The following is a 20,966-nucleotide window of genomic DNA, read 5'->3' on the forward strand; positions in this document are numbered from 1 at the left end:
ATTCTCTTTAAAAACTTGACTGAGGGGGGAAAAAAGTAAGTTGATTTTTTGCAGATTGAAAACAGTCATGCCTTAATGAAAAAGAATAGAAGCTAGTGGAGTCAAAGGGTTTGAAAATGCTGTTCAGGGAGCAGGCAAACATAAGGCACTTGGAAGACAGAAAGACTTCTTTTTCTCTTAAATTTCAAAAACAGTAAATAAAATTGTAGTGAAGAAAGAGATGTCAAGGAAGACTTGTGCTTATAGTCTTAATCTTGCATATAAGGCAAAGATCAAAATCAGCTTTAAGTGGAAATAAGTAATTGGGGATTTGGGAGAGGTTCATGGGCTGCAGCCTGTTCAAAACAGCTGGTAAGATATAACTTATTTTTAGTGTAAGGATCACATACACATTAGAAATCAAGAAATAATACAAATTAGGGTTTGAGCTATTGTTTTGTTGATTGTTTAGATTTAAAACAGTGATAAAGAAAATGTTAATAATGCTAACTAAACTTTGTAAAAGTGTGTTGTGCATTCAGTTTTTTTCCAGAAAGCTTATTGTTAAATATTTAAATCGGGAAGGGAAGAGTTCTGCGGCAAATTCCTTCTAGAAAGTGAGCAAGGAAGGAAATGAGCAATACATAGAAGGAGCAAATAGCCTGAAACAGTTGTCGTTTGATAACCCAAACAGAAGTTTAAGGGAAAAGAATTGAGATTTTAATATTTTTCGCTGACAGGTGCTCCAGAGTGCCTCCCATCCTCCAGCTTCTCTTCAGTTCAGTCTCTTTTTTTACTTTCTCTATGGAAGAAGTCCTTGGTGGACTCTTTAGGATTTAGCTCTAAAAGGGTACTTTCTTAGTATAATCCCCTTAAATTGAAAGAGGAGGAAGCTTGGAGCTAAAAAGGCAATGATTTGCCCTAAGGTGAGTGGCAAAAGAAGGATTTAAACTCAGGTCCAGAATTGTTTCACCTCTATGGAGTGAAGAATGTCTGACCGACCCAGAAAGACTGGAGGAAAGAAAGTAAAAATAAGAGGTCAATATAGGCGGATGGGTGGGCACGGGGCGTCCAGCAGGTGGGTCAATAGAGACTGAAAAGGTCAGTCGTTCGGTCAACAGGCCAAGTTCTGGGGGGACCAAAAGAGGCAAAAGGCGGTGTTTGCCCTCCAGGAGCGCAGCACCCGCGGGGCACCGGCAAACATGTCCAAAGGAGCTGCCTACAAGGTCAACGGGAGACGAGTGAGGGGAGGTGCTGGAATGGACCGGCCGTGCGGCAGGGCGGGCATGAAGCAGCCGGGCAGCGGAGGGGCACGCTCGGGGCTGCCCACAGGGGGTCGTTTGTGCAGTTCAGCTGTCAGCCGGATTTAGGGATCCACGAGAGGCCCGCAAGGGAAGCGGTCAGCCCCACGCCTCCTTGGCGGAGGGGGTGAAGGAGAAGAGGCCAGCTCCGGCGGCTATTCGGGGCGACCCTGGGGGTCAGGTGCCCGGAGGGCCCGCGCCCCTGGGCGAGGAGGCAGGACCTTCCACGCAGGGCCAGGTGGGAGGAGCCCAGGCCCGGGGGGGGGCGCCCGAAAGGGAGGGGCGGTGAGAGGCGGGGCCGGGGCGGGCATCCCGAGGATGGAGGCGGAGCCCCGCCCCGCCCCGCCCCCCGCCGCAGCCCGGGGCGGGAGGGGCCGAGCCGGCGCCCCGAGGGGCGGGGCCTGCGCGAGGGGCGGGGCCTCCTCCAAGGCCCAGCAGGCGCCCCGAGGGGCGGGGCCTCCGCCGAGGGGCGGGAGAGGCCGAGCCGGCGCCCCGAGGGGCGGGGCCTGCGCGAGGGGCGGGGCCTCCTCCAAGGCCCAGCAGGCGCCCCGAGGGGCGGGGCCTCCGCCGAGGGGCGGGAGAGGCCGAGCCGGCGCCCCGAGGGGCGGGGCCTGCGCGAGGGGCGGGGCCTCCTCCAAGGCCCAGCAGGCGCCCCGAGGGGCGGGGCCTCCCAGGGGGCGGGGCCCGCGCGCCGCGCCTCGTCTCCATGACAACCGCCCCAGCGCGTCCCCCCGGGAGAGCGGGAGCATGGCGACTTACTCTGGGGACCAGGCCGGCTTCACCTTCAGGCCGCTCCCTCAGCGAACCTTCCAGTCCCTCCGCTGCCCAGACACGGTCCAGCGGCTCCGCAAGTGGTGAGAGGGCCCGCCGGGGCGCGGGCGGGCGGGAGGGAGGGAGGCGGCCCGGCCGCTCAGCTCCGCCGTCCTGCCCCGCCCAGGTCCATGCAGGGACGACTCTGCGCGCAGGCCTTCGGCTTCGACCAGAACTTCCAGGCCTACTGCAAGGATGACTTCGTCACGGTAACGTCCGCCCCGGCCCCCCGGCCCCGGCCCCCCGGGCCCCCGGCCCCCCGGCCCCGGCCCCTCGGCCCCCCGGGCCCCGGGCCCCGGCCCCGCGTGAGGAGGCACGTGTGCGGGAGGGGGAACCGTTCTAGAAGGGAATTCCCGCCCCCCACGGCGAGGTGCCGTCCGCGGGGGCCCGAGGGTCTGGCCTAGAACCCCCCAAAAGCCCATCAACTTGTGTGGGGCGCGTGCGCCCCCTCCGCGCCCCCCTGCTGGCCGCGTGGGGAGGGGGCGGGGAGCCCGCCGAGGGGCGCCCGCGGGAGGGTGCCCGCCGTCCGCGGGCCCGGCACAGCGCCGGGTGAAGGAGAACCGAGGGCACGGAGATGGGGGCGCCGGCCCTGGCAGCGTGCCCCCCAGGCCGCCGGACCGCGAGGCTGCCCGCACCCTAGGGGCCGCAGGGCGGACGCAGCCGGCCCTGGAGTCGGCGGGACCTGGCAGGGCCGGCCTTGGGCCAGCCGCCTCACCCCGCTGCCTTGCCAGGACCTCAAAACAATTGAAGAGTCATACAGGAAAATCCATTTTATTCGACTATCGACTCAATAATTTTTTTTTTATTTTTTTAACTAAAAATTGTATCATGCACCTAATTCATGAGATCTACTTGCGGTTTTTTCCCAAAAATCAAGTTCAGCCTTAAAAATTGTCACCATTTAGTAAATTCCAGAGACTATATCACAGACTTACTCCATAAACAAAGGAATTTCAAAAAAAGTTTTTAACCAAAGAATTTTGTACTCCAGAAGAATAGGAGAAAGCTTCTAGTTCAAAATCTTTTCACTGAGGCCCAAGAGAGGCTGAGATTTTATACAGCTGCTTATTTGGCGAAGCCACAACTAGGACCCATATCTCCTGACTTTCAGTCTTGTGCTCCACTATACCACAAAACTGTATTGTTAAAGTTAGTCTGAAGGCTTCCAAAATGACTCTTTTGAAGAATATAAAAACTTATCTTTATGTTTGAATTCTGCCATAATTCCTTTAAAAACCTTCCCTATTACTTTATAGTCGCAGTCTGCATCCACATTTCTTTCTCAGTCCGTAAATTCAACAAAATTTAGGTACATTTGAGATTTTTAAATTTTTCCTTCAAAACTTTCCATTGATGCTCAATAACAATCATACTTTCATAAACAGGTCAGCACAGTTAACTGCCAAACCTTTTCTCATATTGTTAAGAAAAAAGATTTTTGAGGCAGCTTAGGTGGTATACTTAAAAACTACCTAGCTGTTTGAGCTTGGGCAAGTCACTTTACCCTCGCTGTCTTGCAAAAAAAAAAAAAGAAAATAGATTTTTTTTATCCTTCTAAACAATGAAGAGAAAAAAAATTCCTTTTTTTAAAAAACTTCTGGCACTTCAGAATACAATAACCATGTTTCCTTAAAAGTTCTGTTGAATAATGTCATCACAGTAATAATAGAATTTTTTCCACAACAAGGAAGAGTTAGATTAGGACTGTTTCTGTTTTTTTCTCCCCCCAAAAGGGCAAACTTCATATTTATCAGTTCTAACATTCTCACATAGTGATTAAAGCAACCTTTTCCACCTTTTGCAAATGTGGGAACTGATTAAGTGATGTCCCCAAAACTCATGGTTTCAAGGATACCTACTTAGGTGGGTGGTGTCTTCTTCCTAATCTCTTCTAATTTAATTTATGTACCACTGCTACCACTATTTTTTATATTATCAAGAGCAAATACATGTAAATCTCAGTTTGAACCTTGATTTATGGAATGTCTGATTATTTCATCAGTTCCCAGACTAAGTTCAAGGCATTCTGCTAGGATTAGGAAATTCAATGACAAAACCAAGTCTGACTTGAAGGACCATACATGCCATATATGTCAAAATGTCTACAGCTAAGCATAAAGTAAATAAAGGGAGCAAAGAATACATAGGTGGAGTGGGAATCAAAAAAACATCACTCAAAAGTCACATCTGCACTAAAATTCAAAAGTTGTATGTTGAAAGTTAACTTTTTTTTTTTTTTAAAGATTTGCTTTACAGAGGGCGGCCCGGTGGTGAAGCCAATAGAGCACTGGCCCTGGAGTCAGGAGTACCTGGGTTCAAATCCAGTCTCAGACACTTAATAAGTACCTAGCTGTGTGGCCTTGGGAAAGCCACTTAACTCCATTTGCCTTGAAAAAACCTAAAGAAAAAAAAAGATTTGCTTTACATTTAGTATTGTAAGAGAATTGTTTTCAGGTAGTTTTTTTTTTGAAAAAACATGGCATTTTCTCCAAATAGAGTTCTTAGCTAATTATTATATCCTAAAGCAGGGCTATCCAAAATGCAGCCACCTGTGGGCTTACTAAATGCTTCAATAAAACAAAAGCTGAGCTCTGACTAAAATGATAAATCAAATATATTGTCTATTGTTTCCATAAAAACTTTAAAAAATAAGATTGAATAATCCTGTCCTAAGGAACTTGTAATTGGAATATTCTTTGTTAACTTTTTATAGTATTTTATATTTGTGAAATTAATAAAACTTTAATTCTTTTAAAAATATGTCAAACTTTTCACTAATTTACACGAATCTCTTTAGTTTCTAGAGAGATTTTTTACTGTGGTTCTTTCATGAAAATGTTTAGTACTTTACATGGAAAAGTCTATTACTATAATTATATTAGAAATGAAACTTCTTGTTATTAGAAACAAAATGCTTGACTTTTTCTTCCATTTTATATTTTAGGCTTTTTTTAAAGATCCAAATGTTATTTCAGATTTGAAAATGCTTTCAGATTCATCTGGACGATGGATTAACTTAGGTAAGTAACTGGAATTTATTATTAATATTTCCTTATGTAATATTATCCAATTTTTCTAAAGAAAAAATTTACTTCACATTTTTCTTTATGTTTTGAATAAAATCAGCAGTGTAAATTTAAATATTTGTCTTGGTGAAATAATTAACATATCAATCTGCTGGAGAGCCAACATGAGTTGGCTTGGTTCAATTCTGGTTTTTCACAGCTACCAGCTGGGTACATACACCCCATATACCATCACACACACCCTTCCCTGGCTTAGTACATTAATAAAGAGAATTTTCTACACTAATGAAATCTTGTATCCAGCCAAGATCTGCTAAAAATCTTTCCTTCCTTTACTGAAAGGAAGTAAAATCTTTAGTATTTATGATTAAACTGTCCCTATTCTTACCTTTAAAAAATTGAGGTTGTTAGCTATCCTTAGACCTGGATATGTAAAAGATCACAGAATGTAAAACTGAAAAGATATCTTTAAGATAATATTTTTCCTTTCTTTTCTCATTTGATTAGATTAGTAACTGCAGATTACTGGGGGATGTGGGGTAGGGGAGGGAACAGTTTGCATCATCAGAAATTCAATCTAAATTTTCTAACTCAAAAAAAGGACTTGGTGACCTTAGACAAGTCACTTTACCTCTGCCACATTTTTTGTAAAATGGGAATGATAATAGCACTTACATTCCAAGGTAGTTAGGAGGATAAAATGAGATATTACTTCTAAAGTTCTTTGCAAACTATAAAGGGGCATGTAAATAAATGCTTCCTGTTGTTATTGTTATACCTAACCGTTGAATTATAGGATCTTTGAGTTAAAAAGTACTTCAGAAGCAACCTAGCACAATCCTTACCTGAAACAAGATCTCTAATACAACAATATCTAGCTTTTGCTTGAAGACATCTAGTGAAGGAGAAATCACTTGTCTTTTTTGTGGATAGTTCTCATTATTTTCCCATTTGATCATTTCCTGAACAAACTATTGGTGTGTTGGTCAACATTTAACAATTGAATCTCTGAGTCAGCAACTCTGTAACTTAAGTCTTAAGGTACTGAATGTTTAAGTAACTTACCCATGTTGATATAACTGATACATGTCATAAACAGAACTTGAACCCAGTTTTTTTTTCCCAAAACCTAGTTACCAATATAAAAACCAATAATTGATCATCTTCACAGCTTTTAAAAAATTCTGAAGACTTAATGATGAGGGTCACAGTTTGAAGCAATCTTAAAGTTGTTCTCTTATCAATGGGTCTTTCACATTTGGACTTGAAAAGTAGTTTGCTCATAATATTTCAGTATTTCAAAAGATGTTTGATTTCAATATGCACTGCTAAAAATTACAATTCATTTTTTTTTTTGGCAATCACCTAATTTTTTTAATTGCTTCCAATTTCTTCACAACATTATTCATACAAGTTGCCCAAATAATTTTCCTAGCCCACAGTTATAGCTGTATCACTTTTGCTTAAATACCTTCAGTGGCTCTCTGTTCCCTGAAGAAGTATAAAATAGAAACTACTTAAAGTGTAAGTATTTAAGCCTTCTTCAATCTTGGATCCAAGTTACCTTTTCCATTTGTTGTACATTTGCCTTTCACTTTATATTTCATCCAGACTAAGCTACTGGCTCTACTTCAATCTCATCCTACCACTTCACATTCATATAAGCCATAACTACTTACTTTGGAACGGACTCATTCCTTCCAACCTCTACCTTAATCTAATTCCTTCTATTAAAATCCTTTTCTTCCTTGTAAGGCTAGTTCAAGTTCCACTTCATGCATAATGCCTTCCTTATTGCCCAGCTGGAATTTTCTAGTACACTCTTATAATTCCTTTACTAGTCTCCATATCATTATCTGCATAGAAGATTATAAACTCTTTGAGTTGAGGGACTCTGTCATCTTTGTACTTTCATTGTCTAACATTTAACGTCTTAAAAAACATTTGTTGCATTGAATTCATTGTTGCTACATAAATCACAATGTTTGGTTCTAGTGGATAGAAATCAAGTTTCTCCTTCGCTTTAACATTTGGATAAATAAAAATAATGCCAAATTGAGAATGGTAATCAGATAATTTATTACACTGTAGTCAGGGAGGTAAATATGATTTTCTATATTATGATTATTTTTGAAGGTTGAGGTCCAGCATCCAAAACATGTGAAGTTTTAATACTCTAGAAGTTCACCCTGCTAAGTTCAAAGCCAGAGTATTATGAGTTTCCACACTCTTGGAAGGACATTGATTGCCTGGAGATTGTCCAGAAGGGTATGTGGGTGGTAAAGGGCCTTGAAATCATGCCATAGGATTAGTTGAAGGGACTTGGGATATTGAGAGAATAAGAACTTGGAGAAGAGAATACTTGAAGAAGATGGAGAGGAAGAAAACTAGGAAAGTGTGTGGTCAAGTAGTTGAAGAACTGCTACCTAAAAGAAAGGTTAGACTTGTGTTTGCTCTCAGGAGAACTGGGTGGAGGTTTCATCATAGGAGGTTTAGGTTTGGTATAATCTTCCAAACAATTAGAGCTATGCACAAGAGGAGTGGGCTGCCTCAGGTGGCAGAGGCTTGCCCCTTCTTGGAAGGTCTTCAAACAAAAACTCAGTGTTAAGTATGTTGGAGAAGAAATTCTTTTTTCAGCAGTGGGTTTAACTAAAATAAACTCTGAGATCCCCTTTCAAATCCTGAGATTTTTTTGATTCTTTTTGTAATAATAGAACCTTAAATAAAAATCATTTATTAAAGCATGAAATAAAAAAACCTACTGATATTTCATATTTTCATAGTCAGTATTTCAATCCTTCTATGAGTCTGTGGGTTCATCAATGAGGGGATTCCCTCCAATGCCATAGATACCAACCCATTCATACTTTTCTTATCCTGTAAAACTATTGTTTATGTTTTCCCATAAATCCTCTAAGGGGACCTACAAAACATACTTTGAAGCATTTTATTGTCTTTGCACAAAGGCTATTTTTTTTAATTCCAAGAAATTATTCTTTTGTGGTTCATTGATAGTTTTATCACCAAATCATGATTATGTTAGCTTTTATCCACTGACCTCCCTGACACTCCTACTTTCCTTAATTGGTTCAATGTCTGGCTCAGTCTTCTTTCCAGCTCCTGCCCTTTCAGCAATATATAGTGATATTCTACATTATCTCCCATGGCCTGTACCTCTACCCCAGCTATACACAGAGACGATCATAACTTTCATCTAGTCATCATCCAAAAGTGTTCTACTTGTAGGTTCATGAACTCTAAAAATTCCTTTTTCTGATTTTAATATTATTATTCCACCTTTCTGTCTTCCTTGCAACAACTCCACCGATCATTTTTTCCCCTTAGACCATCTCCCTGGCCCTGGCTCCACTCTCCTTCCTTCTCCATTTGATCTCTTGATGAACCAATATGATTTTACCCTATCCTCTTCTCTCAAGTCATTTACACGCCCCCCCCCCCCCTTATCTTGTTGCTAGACTTGCCATGTCAAGCCTCAGCCTTGGATTACTTCCACCATCTGCTTCCTTCACTTCCAGTCATGTACTGCTGAACAAAGCTAGAGAAAAATCACAAAACTGGGTTGATGGTTCTCAAAGAATTCCAACTGAGCCCTCACTGTGGCAAGGTAGTCCTTTTACATAATTTACAGAAGTAAAATTACCTTACAGGTAATTTCTTTTATACCTCCCTAATTAATTCACTAATGTACTCACCACAGCTGCTTTCCCAAATCTTTTTATCCTTCCTCAAATCTCCCATCTCTTTCCTTCCTCCTTACTCTTAACAAAGATTCTTGCTTTTCACTGGAAAAAAAAATGAGGCATTTACTGAGAGCTCCCTCTAATCCCCTTATTTCATATCTTTCAGATATTTCCAATTATTATCTCTGTCCCTATCCAGCTTGAAGACATGGCCTTCCTTGCCAAGGAAGGCCCCATGCCTTGATCCCATTCAACGTGTCTTCTCCCATTCTCATTAATCTTTGATCTCTTCCTGTGACTTGCAAAAATGCCCATGTTGCCAAATTCTTAAAAAACCCTCATTTGATTCTTTAATTCCCTTATATCTGTCTTTGCTTTCTTGGCTAAACTTCTCAATCACTACTTTACAATTAGTTTTTTTTGGGAATTTTTTGGTTTTGTTTTTTGTTTTTTAGTTTTTGCAAGGCAATGGGGTTAAGTGGCTGGCCCAAGGCCACACAGCTAAGTAATTATTAAGTGTCTGAGACCGGATTTGAACCCAGGTACTCCTGACTCCAGGGCCGGTGCTTTATCCACTTCGCCACCTAACTGCCCCTTACAGTTAGTTTTCAATTCCTTTTCTCTCATTCTCTACTTCAGTTTCTACTAGCTAGCTTACAACCATCTTTCATTGGAAACTGCTCTCTCTCCAAAGATAACCAATGGTCTCTTAATTGCCAAATTTCATTCTCTTTTCTCAGTTCTCATCCTTCTTGACCTCTCTACAGACTGACATTTGTTGATTACTCTTTTCTTGATATTCACTTCTGTTTGAGTTTACATGACATTGCTTTTTCTTGGTTCTCTTCGTTCTACCTGTCCAACGATTCTTCAATCTCCTTTGCTGGATCTTCTGGGTCAAACTTTCTAATGTGGGAGTTTTCCAAAGCTCTGTTCTAGTTTCTTTTCTCTTATTTATACTGCTTTGCTTGGTGATCTCATCAGAGATGATTTAGTTATTATTCCCAGATCTATTTATCCAGCCTCAACCTCTTTCTTGACCTCCAGTCTCTCATTTCCAACAGAATATGGATATCTCAAATTAGATGTCCTATAAGACATCATAAACCCAGCAAGTTCAAAACAGAACTCATTATTTTTTCCCCAAGCCACTTCCACCTTTTCCTATTACATTCAAAGCCACCCTCCATCCACCCAATTATACAAGCTCTGTCTTTCTTTATCTCTCTCATTTAAACTTCTGTGTAGTCCTGAAGATTATATCTTTAAAATATTGCCCTTATCTTTCCTGATAAGGCCTTTTCTTTTATCCCCTGCCTGGACTATTGTAGTAGCAATTGTACTGGAAAATCTCCCTTTTGTGGACCAGACCTAAATTAAAGTGGAAGTTAAAATAATAACATTTATGTACTGCTTTAAGGTTTGCTAAATTCTTTGCTGAAAGCAGTTTGTCAAGTTGGATTTGAACTAAAGTCTTCCTGACTCCAGGTCCAGTGCTCTACCTACTCATTGCTTCTGTAGGAGTGATAAAAGGGTGTGGTTCCATCATAGCCACCCTTTCTCCTAATTGCCATTAATATATATATGTAGTAGATTTTTAGAGGCACTGCAGCTAGTAATTCTATTAATATACCCATTTTCTTTTTCCTTACTAGTCTATCAATTGTGCTCCATGTCATACTCTAAGTCTTAGCTTTCTCCTAACAAAACCAGATAATTTTACCACAGAATTCACTGAAAGTTGTGTTATAGTCAGCTAGCAGCACTCTTTATACTTACTACTTTATGCTTTACTCTCAGGGAAATACTGTTCCTACTACCTCCAAACCAGTCCACCCAAGAACTGTATAAGGTATCCAGCATCTCCTGTCAGTGCCTAAAATTTCATAGAAGACTAGAGAACATCAAGCTCTAGAGTCAGAAAGATCAGGGATCAAATTCTGCCTCTTATAAACTACTTTGTGTTACCTGAGAAAGTCATGCAGTCTCTGTGTGACTTGTTTCCTTTTCTTTAAAAAAGGGGATAACAGTACCTATCTCCTACAGCTTGTTGTATTTATTACTGTAATTGAATGGGGTTCCTTAGCCTATTTGTAAGAATAAACAATAATAAGACATGCATTTGAAAGGGATTTCTTCATTTTAACTATGAAAAAACTGAAGCCCTTTGGAAGTGAAATGATCACACATATGAATGGAGAGAGTTGCAATCAGCAATGGCAACGGTAGAAAAATATGGAAGTAGCTTTTGTGATGGACTTATCATAAAGAATGTGATCCACCTGTGACAGAGCCGGAGGTGTTGGAACACAGACTGAAGCATATTTATTATTATTATTATTATTATTTGGGGGGGTTGCCTGGGGCCACACAGCTGGGTGATTGTTGGGTGTGTCTGAGGCCAGATTTGGACTGGAGTGCTTCTGCCTCCAGGGCCGGTGCTGTCCACTGCACCACCTGGCCACCCCTACTACTACTACTACTACTACTACTACTACTACTACTACTACTACTACTACTACTACTATTATTATTATTATTATTATTTTGTATCTTTTTTTTTTTTGGTTTTTGCAGGGCAATGGGGTTGGGGTGGCTTGCCCGGGGTCACACAGTTGGTTGATTGTTGGGTGTCTGGGGCTGGATTTGGACCCAGGTGCTTCTGGCTCCAGGGCCAGTGCTCCGTCTGCTGTGCCACCTGGCTTCACCTATTATTATTATTAATTTTAATTTTTTTCTCTTTACTTTATTACTCATGAGGGTCTATATTTTGGGGGGGAGGGGGTCTTATGTTTACTCTTAAACAAGAATATTTTGGGCGGCTAGGTGGCGCAGTGGATAAAGCACCGGCCCTGGAGTCAGGAGTACCTGAGTTCAAATCTGGTCTCAGACGCTTAATAATTACCTAGCTGTGTGGCCTTGGGCAAGCCGCTTAACCAGTTTGCCTTGCAAAAAAAAAAAACCTAAAAAAAAAAAAGAATATTTTAGTAAAGTATAAAAAACATTTGTACAAAAATAAGAATAAACAAATAAATAATAATAAAAAAATTTTAACCAATGAGTATCTTAAATACTTACTGTGTACAAAGTAGTATTAAGTACTGAAGTTAAAGGACAAAAATGAAAAAAATCCTTGTTTTTTTAAGGATTTCACCTTCTTTAGGAGTACTACTTTAATACATAGATCAGAATCATCTATATAATTAGGATATAAATTACTTTATGATTGCCAAAAGTATAAAACTTAAGCTCCTAAAGGAAGAAACACAAATTGGGTTCAATTGAGTCACATCAAGTCAATTCTTTGATGATGTCTAAGGGAACTATCTGATAGCTATATACCTATATTTTAGAATTTTTTAAATTTGATTTCTCAATTGTAACACTTTTCATAATGCATTTCTGAGAAGGAAGTGGGAGAGAAATTTAGAAATTAAGGCATGGGAAATGAAAGACAAAGGTAGAAGCTCAGGAAAAAAATAAAATCTATCCCTTTGACTTCAGCTCTTTTTGCCAATGATTTTTGGTTACAAAAGTTGAACTGTATTCTTACTCTTTTCTCTGTCATTTTCCTTCTTTGACTAATTACTTCTTTGAGCCTTCAAATTTAATTTGCATTTCCTAATAGTATCTAAAAATTGTAAAACTCCTCAAAGGTCATCATGCTTACTTCAATTTAGCCTATGGTCCGCTAACTTTGGGGTACACTGCTGTAAAGCTTAGTGACAATGTCCCGATAACTGCATATTTCTAAATTATCTTGTCTTGGAACTTAGGCCATATCTTCCTCTTGATGAGCATCCCATTAAGCATCTGGATGCAAAAAAAAATCATTTTACTCCATGACTCTATGAGTACATTAGCAAGTAAACTGACAGTGTAAATGTGTTTCTAGAGTACTTTTTGACAGTCAACACAGTTTATATTCAATTTAAATTTTTTCTCCTTGCAAAATTTTTCTTTACAATTTCTACAGAAGGGTTTTCTAGGTAAAGATACATTTTAGTCAAATTTTGTCCAAAATATCAAGCTCTTGGTTATTGTAAATGAGTTTTACTATATCACAATTTCATTATGTTTCCCTATATCTTTATATTTCTCCTTCCCTGTTCATTCAATCCTGTTTTCTGAATATCCCATCTGTCGCTTTAAAAATAGGTCATGAAACTGGGGCAGTGGATAAAGCACCCGTCCTGGAGTCAGGAGGACCTGACTTATTAATTACCTAGCTGTGTGACCTTGGGCAAGTCACTTAACCTCACTGCCTAGCAAAAACAATAACAAAAAAGGTCATGAAAGGAGTGGGGAGTTCTTTCAGAATTGAAGCTTTATGGTATCATGGAAAATATTATACTTGCAGTTAAGAAATCTGAATTTGAATCCCAGCAGTCTGTCCCTCTTTTTTTTTTCAAGGCAGTGGGGGTTAAGTGGCTTGCCCAAGGCCACACAGCTAGGTAATTATTAAGTGTCTGAGGCTGGATTTGAACTCAAGTACTCCTGACTCCAGGCCCACTATCCACTGTGCCACCTAGCTGCCCCTCTGTCCATCTTCTTAAAGGTACTATAGGGTAGCTGAGTGGTGCAGCAGAAAGAACCCCAGCCCTGGGGCCAAGAGGCCCCAAACACACATACCACCCCTTAGGCCCAGCATATACCCAGCCCTATGGTCCTGGACAGGCCATCCAATCCCAACCCCTTGCAAGAAATAAAAAAGAACATGTGTTATATCTGACCACTCCTCCCCCCCCCAGTCCATCCTTTCCTCCATCATTCACATATCCACCCCTTCCCCCTGTCGCCTTTCTCTCCTCCTTACTCCAGATATCTATACCCCATTGAGTATATATGTTGTTTCCTCTCTGAGCCACCTCTGATGAGAGCAAAGGTTCCCTCATTCCTCCCCTTGTCTTCACTCCTTCCATATCATTGCAATAGTTCATTGTAATAAAAAAAATCTTATTATATGAAATATCTTAGCCTAGTCTACCTTTCCTTTTTCTTTCTCCCATTACATTTCCCTTTTTTCTATTGACTCCCTTTTTACACTATATTATATCTTCAAATTCAGCTCTCTCCTGTGCTTCATCTATAAAAGCTTCTACCTGCTCTGTTAAATGAGAAAGTTCATATGAGTATTATCAATGTCATTTTTCTATACAGGAATACATGCAGTTCATCATCATTAAGTCCCTCATATTTTCCCCTTCTCCTCCACTCTTTATGCTTCACCTGAGTCCTGTATCTGAAGATCAAACCTTCTGTTCAGCTCTGGCCATTCCAACAGGAACATTTGAAATTCCCTGGTTCATTGAAAGTCCATCTTTTTCCCTGGAAGAGGACATTCAGCCTTGCTGGATAGCTGATTCTCAGTTGTATTCTGAGCTCTTTTGCCTTCCAGAATATTATATTCCAAGCCCTATGAGCTTTTAATGTAGTTGCTGCTAAGTCCTGTGAGATCCTGATTGTAGCTCCACGGTATTTGAATTGTGTCCTTCTGGCTGCTTGTATTATTTTCTCTTTGACTTGGGAGTTCTGGAACTTGGCTATAATATTCCTGGGGGTAGTTTTATTTGGATCTCCTCAGGGAGATTGGTGGATTTTCTTAATTTCTATTTTTCCCCCCTGCTTCTAGGATATCCAGGCAATTTTCCCGTAGGAATTCATTAAAAATGAGGTCAAGGCTCTTTTCCTGATCATGACTTTCAGGTATTCCAATAATTTTTAAATTGTCTTTCCTGAATCTGTTTTCCATATGAGTTTTTTTAATGAGATGTTTCACATTTTCTTCTAGTTTTAGTTTTGAAGTATTGAAGTATTTGAAGTATTGTATCTTGATTTCTCATAAAATCAGCAGCCTCCCTCAGTTCCAGTCTACATCTGAAGAATTTGTTTTCCTCAGAGAGCTTTATTTCTTTTTCGATCCGGCCAATTCTGCTTTTTTAAAGCATTCTTCTCCTCAACAACTTTTTGAATTGTTTTATCCATTTGACCTAAGCTGGTTTTCAACATCGTATTTTCTTCACCATGTTTTTAGATCTCTTTGACTAAGCTGCTGGCTTCTTTTTCATGTTTTTCCTGAATCTCTCGTTTCTTTTCCCAATTTTTCTTCTATCTCTCTCTCACTTGATTTTTTCAAAATCTTTTTTTGAGCTCTGTCATAGCATGAGCCCAATTTCTGTTTTTCTTGGAGTCTTTAGATGCAGGAGCTTGTACTTCCTCTTTTTCAGATTGAATATTTTGATCCTTCTTGAGATCATAGACAAAGTATTTCTCAATGGTGTTCCTCATTTTTCTATGTTTACTCATTTCTCCAGCCTATGCCTGGTTTTAGGGTGCTTCCTGAACTTTTGAGTATTATTGGGACACCCCCCCCAAAGGCTCTCCTGTGTGTGTGTGAGGCTCTGTCTTCCCTCCTGGTCTATGAATGACCACAAGCACAGCCCTCTGCCACAGGGCTGCTATTCTGTGGGGGGCCCAGACTGCAATCAGGATCTGAATGTGGTCAGAACGCCAGAGTGCTGTTCCAGGGAGGTCTCTCTCCACTCACCTACCTAGGCTCAGCACTCAGGCCTGGGGGTTCCTACTTACCAGTTTTGCCTGCTTCCAGTTCCTGGGTCTGGGCTGCCACAGCCATGCTGCTCACTGGGTGCCCTGAGGGCTGGGCTTCACGTGCTTGCTCTGGCAGAGGTCCCCCCACTGATCCCCCAAGTTGTGCCTGGTGCTTCCCGGGGTATAGGTCAGAAAACTGCCCCCACTGCTATGTGCTGTGGCTCCCAGTGCCCTGGGGCTGCCTCTGGGAGGCTGAAGTTCCTTCACTCTAGCGGGCCACCCCTCTAACCCCATGGAGCCGAACCTTTCCACTATTTTACAGGTTACCTTGGGCTGGAGAATTGCCTCACTGGATCCCTCTGTGGATTCTGTATCTTTTTTATTTTTTTTAAGGTTTTTTTTTTGCAAGGCAAACGGGGTTAAGTGGCTTGCCCAAGGTCACACAGCTAGGTAATTATTAAGTGTCTGAGACTGGATTTGAACCCAGGTACTCCTGACTCCAAGGCCAGTGCTTTATCCACTAGGCCACCTAGCCACCCCTGGATTCTGTATCTTAAAAATTCAGTTAGAGTCCTTATTTTATAAGTTTGGAAATATCAGAGAGAGAGAGAGTACCTAAGAGACTATCCTCTCCTGTCGCCATCTTGGCTCCACCCCCCCCCCCAGTTAAAATTGCTAATCAATGTAGTGACCAACCAAGATTCCAGCAAAAAAAAAAAGAATGAGTAAAGAGAAGTAATGGATTCAATATGTAGAATGATACTTACATTTTAAACATGGACATGTGGGAATTTGTTTTTCTCAATTGTGCCTATTCGTAATAAATTTGTTTTTTTCTCTTTTTCTCTCTTTGGGGAGGAGAAAGGAAGAAAATATTTGTAAATATATGCTGAGTTTATTGCATTTCTTCTTTCATTTAATTTTTCAGTTAATAAGCTTTTATTTTTTCCTCTCCAACCCCCATCTGCTACCATTGAAAAAGAAAAAGAAAACAAATTTTGTAATACATTCATATTCATGAAAAAGAAATTGTTTTATTGTCCATATCTAAAATTATATGTCTTGGGGTGGCTAGGTGGTGCAGTGGATAGAGCACCAGCCCTGGAGTCAGGAGTACCTGAGTTCAAATGCAGCCTCAGACACTTAATAATTACCTAGCTGTGTGGCCTTGGGCAAGCCACTTAACCCCATTGCCTTGCAAAAAGCTAAAAAAAAAAAAAAAATTTAATATGTTTCATTCTAAATCTTAAAGCTATAACATACCTCTTAGGAGATATGGTTAGAAAGTTTCATCATCAGTTCTCTGGATTTATGGTTCATCATTGCATTGATAAAAGTTTTAAAATCTTTCAAAGTTGTTTTTCTTTATATTACTGTATAAATTGCCCTGGTTCTGCTCACTTCACTGTGCATCAGCTCATGACTTTTCCTAGTTTTTCTGATGCCACTCATTTCTTTCTGGCATAATGATATTCTGTTACATTCATATACGCTAATGTTTTTAGTCATTCTCAATAAGTGAGAACTCCCTAAGATTCCAGATCTTTGCTACCACAAAAGGGCTCCAGTAAATTTATTTGTAGATATGGATTATTTTTCTCTTTATTTTATTTCTTTGGGGTATAAATCTAATAGTGGTATACCTGGGCATTCAGAGTTGAGGAACTTTTTGTACTTATTTCCAAAATGCTTTTCAGAATTCTTGGACCAATTCATAACTCCAGAAGTTTATTAGTGTGTCTATTTACCTGTAACCCCTCCAACATTTGTCATTTTCCTCATTTATTATCTGATAGATAAGAGGTGTTTTAATTTGAATTTCCACAAATATTAGTGCATTATATGTTTTTCAGATGGTGTTGATAGTTTAGATTTCTTCCTTTGAAAGCTTCCTATTCTTATCTTTTAACTACTATCTATTTGTGAAGGACTCTTACTCTTTATATACTTATACTCTTTTTTTTTTGCAAGGCAAGCAAATTGGGTTAAGTGGCTTGCCCAAGGCCACACAGATAGGTAATTAGTAAGTATCTGAGACCAGATTTGAACCCAGGTACTCCTGACTCCAGGGCCAGTGCTCTATCCACTATGCCACCTAGCCGCCCCTATACTTATACTCTTACCAGTTCCTTAGGTATCTTAGATATGAGACCTTCATCAGAAAGTGATTTCAAAGATTTTTTTCCACCCAAGTTAACTATTTTCCTAATTTTAACTATATTGGGGGGTTTTTTGAGTGCAAATCTTTATTTTTTTTTAAATCATCAAAATTGCCCTCTCGGGGTGGCTAGGTGGCACAGTGGATAGAGTAACAGCCCTGGAGTCAGGAGTACCTGAGTTCAAATGTGACCTAGCTGTGTGGCCTTGAGCAAGCCACTTAACCCCATTGCCCTGCAAAAAAAAAGCAACAACAAAAAGAGATTCATTTCTCATGCTTGCAAAACAGTCTATCTAATATAGGAACTAATTATAATTATTCTTTGAATATTAGACAGCATTCACTTGTAAATCCATCTGATCCTAGAGGGAATTTTTGGCTTTTCCTTCCTTTGGGGAGTTTACTTACTACCTAAATCAATTTATTTTTTTTATATTGGGTTATTTAAATAATCTGTTTCTTTTATTAATTTGGATATTTTATATTTTTGTAAATATTTATCGATTTCATCTAAGTTATCTATTTTGTTGACCGATAATTGGGCATAAAAGTTCCTGATAATTTCTTTTATTTCAAGTGTTGTCAATTTTACTATTTGGTTTTCTTTTTAAAAATTAGATTATTTATGTATTTGTTTGTTTTTAAATCTTCTGGTTTCATTTACTAGTTCAGGATGGATTTTTTTCCTCCTTCAATTTTGTTATTCTTGGATTTTCAGAATTTCTAATTTTGTCTTTAGGGGAGTGTTATTTGTTGTTCTCATTTTTTTAAAGTTTCATGTCTAGTTCCTTGATTTGTTTCTTTCTCTGTTTTGTTTATAAAGCATTTAGAGATACAAAATTTTAAAATAATCCTTAATATCGTACAAATTTATCTTCAAATTAGTATAAGTCTGAAAAGGGTACATTGAAGTTTCATGCTATCATATTTTTTTTTTAGGTTTTGTTTTTTTTTTTTTTGCAAGGCAAACAGGGTTAAGTGGCTTGCCCAAGGCCACACAGCTAGGTAATTATTAAGTGTCTGAGACCAATTTGAACCCAGGTACTCCTGACTCCAGGACCGGTGCTTTATCCACTACCCCACCTAGCCGCCCTATCATATTTTTTACTGTCTGTTTTTACAATTAAATATTTTCTTGAGTATTTAGATGCTATGCTGTTTAGTCAGTGCATACATACACACATACACAAGTAATGATAGTGATACATTGATGTGTGGTGCCTTTAAGCACATTGAATTTTCCATTTACCTCTTCTTATTATGCCTCTATTTCTTAACATTGTATAAAATCATGATTACTTTGTGCTTTTCTTTTTTTTTTTGTTTTTTTTAAAAGGCAAACGGGGTTAAGTAGCTTGCCCAAGTCCACACAGCTAGGCAATTAAGTGTCTGAGACCAGATTTGAACCCAGGTACTCCTGACTCCAGGGCCGGTGCTTTATCCACTACGCCACCTAGCTGCCCCTACTTTCTGCTTTTAATTCATCTAAAGCATAATAAAGATTTTGATTTCCCCCATTTTCAAATCTATGTGATCATGTTTCAAGTATATTTCTTATAAAGTAACATATTGTTCTATTTTCTAATCTATACTTCTACTCTCTTTGATTTTATCGGTGAATTCATCCCATTCTCTAGGGAAATAATTCCTAATAATATAAGCTTTATTGTATTTCCTTTCACACATTCTGTAACTCAAGGTTTTTTTCCCCCACTAAAGTATGCTAAACTTCCTTTCAGTTAGCTTGCATTATTGACCATTTTGCTGCATTTAAAAAAAAGATTACAAAAATGAAATGCTGGAAATGATGAATATTTTAAGTATTTGAGAAGTTTAAAGACTTAAGATTTGAGAATTAAAAATTCATTATTTGTACAAATAAAACAAATGTTGCCAAAATCAGATGGAAAGCAGAAACTGGGGGGGGGGGGGCGGGTTTATAGAAAGTTTCTCAGATAGGAGCAACTAGGTGGCATAGTGAATTGAGCACTTACCCTGGAGTCAGGAGGACCTGAATTCAAATCTGGCCTCAGACACTTAATAATTACCTACCTGTGTGACTTTGGGCAAGCCACTTAACCTCATTGCCTTGCAAAAAAAAAAAAAAAAGAAAAGAAAAGAAAGTTTCTCAGAGAAAGGTCTCATATCTCAAATATATAAAGAACTTTGTCAAATCTATAAAAACACTAGTCTTTCCTCAATTGATCAAATGGTCAAGGAATATGAACAGGCAGTTTTACAAAGAAGAAATCAAAATAATTTATAGTCTTATGAAAAATGCTCTAAATTATTAGTGATTAAAGAAATGCAAACTAAAACAACTTTGAGGTTTCATTTTATACCCACTAGATGGACTAAAATGATTGAAGAAGAAAGCAACAAATGTTGAAAAGAATGTGGAATGTTGGTAGAAATGGTCAAACTTTGGAAAGAAATCTAGAATTATACCTAAAGGATTATTAAATTGCCTATGCCCTTGGACCTAGCAATACCACTACTAGATGTATTTCCAATGGGGAGGGGGAACCTATGTGTTCTTCAACATAAATTTTAAAGAAATGTCTTTAAACATGATTTCATCTTAGTAGATTCTTGAACTCTTGGATAGTAGATTCTATTTTATTTACTACTGTCCTTAATGATATTCTGAGAATTTTGCTTTTAGTGGTAGTTAATAGATAAATTTATCTTATTCTCTGTAAAATATCATCTTTCAGGTACAGAAGTAAAGAAAGTTGAAGCCATAAATATTTCCTGCACACAAATTTCAATGACATTTTTCGACCGATTATGCTCTGAAGGAATTGTTCGAGAGGGTGGACATATTGTTAAGTGTTTGGATAATTTTTGTGATCCTTTTCTCATTTCTGATGAATTAAGAAAAGTAAGTACATTAGTAAAATTTTTGGAGTAATCTTTATACTTTGGGCACTGAACAATATATGGTACTTAATTATGTATAAATCTTACCTGTGAAGTATCTAATGTCTATATAATAAATTAATATGTTGTACTTATTTGAGCATTCCTACTCTCACCTTAATTTTTACATAACTACTACTCTATCTTGTCTAGTCTTTTGTGTTCTGTACCCAGTTGGTCTTTGATTAATGTATTGTGTTTGGTCTATTAAGTTATAACTATTGTCCTCAGAGATTTCGAAAGACTATTTAGAAACAATTTGCCTTGGAACAGAGCAATAATTTTTCTAGGTTCAAAAATTATTTTTGTAAGATAAGGATTCCTTATCACAGATCATAAAGGTAGAGCTGGATGGAACCTTAGTCAAGGCCACCTAATCCAACTCAATCTTTACACATGAGAAATAGAGACCCATAAAGGTAAAGTCACTTGACCATCACACATGCAGTAACCAGAGCTGAAATTTGAATTCCATTCTTCTGATTCCAAATCCTGCATTCTTTCTACTACATTATGTCTT

The 20,966-nt window shown here is 39.3% G+C and overlaps 1 protein-coding gene across 1 annotated transcript in view; it reads left to right on the forward strand.

Annotated features, from left to right (window-relative positions):
• Positions 1 to 1,976: 1,976 nt before the first annotated feature.
• Positions 1,977 to 20,966, forward strand: part of CFAP300 (cilia and flagella associated protein 300) — a 29,189-nt gene continuing 10,199 nt past the window's right edge. Inside the window, exons 1-4 of the mRNA XM_074216552.1 lie at positions 1,977 to 2,134; positions 2,218 to 2,299; positions 5,035 to 5,110; positions 20,242 to 20,408. Of these exons, the coding sequence (XP_074072653.1) occupies positions 2,028 to 2,134; positions 2,218 to 2,299; positions 5,035 to 5,110; positions 20,242 to 20,408 (432 nt within the window). The 5' untranslated portion in view covers positions 1,977 to 2,027. The remainder of the gene's footprint in view (positions 2,135 to 2,217; positions 2,300 to 5,034; positions 5,111 to 20,241; positions 20,409 to 20,966) is intronic.

The sequence above is a fragment of the Macrotis lagotis genome, chromosome 1 (assembly GCF_037893015.1).
Source record: "Macrotis lagotis isolate mMagLag1 chromosome 1, bilby.v1.9.chrom.fasta, whole genome shotgun sequence".
NCBI classification, from domain to species: Eukaryota; Metazoa; Chordata; class Mammalia; order Peramelemorphia; family Peramelidae; genus Macrotis; species Macrotis lagotis.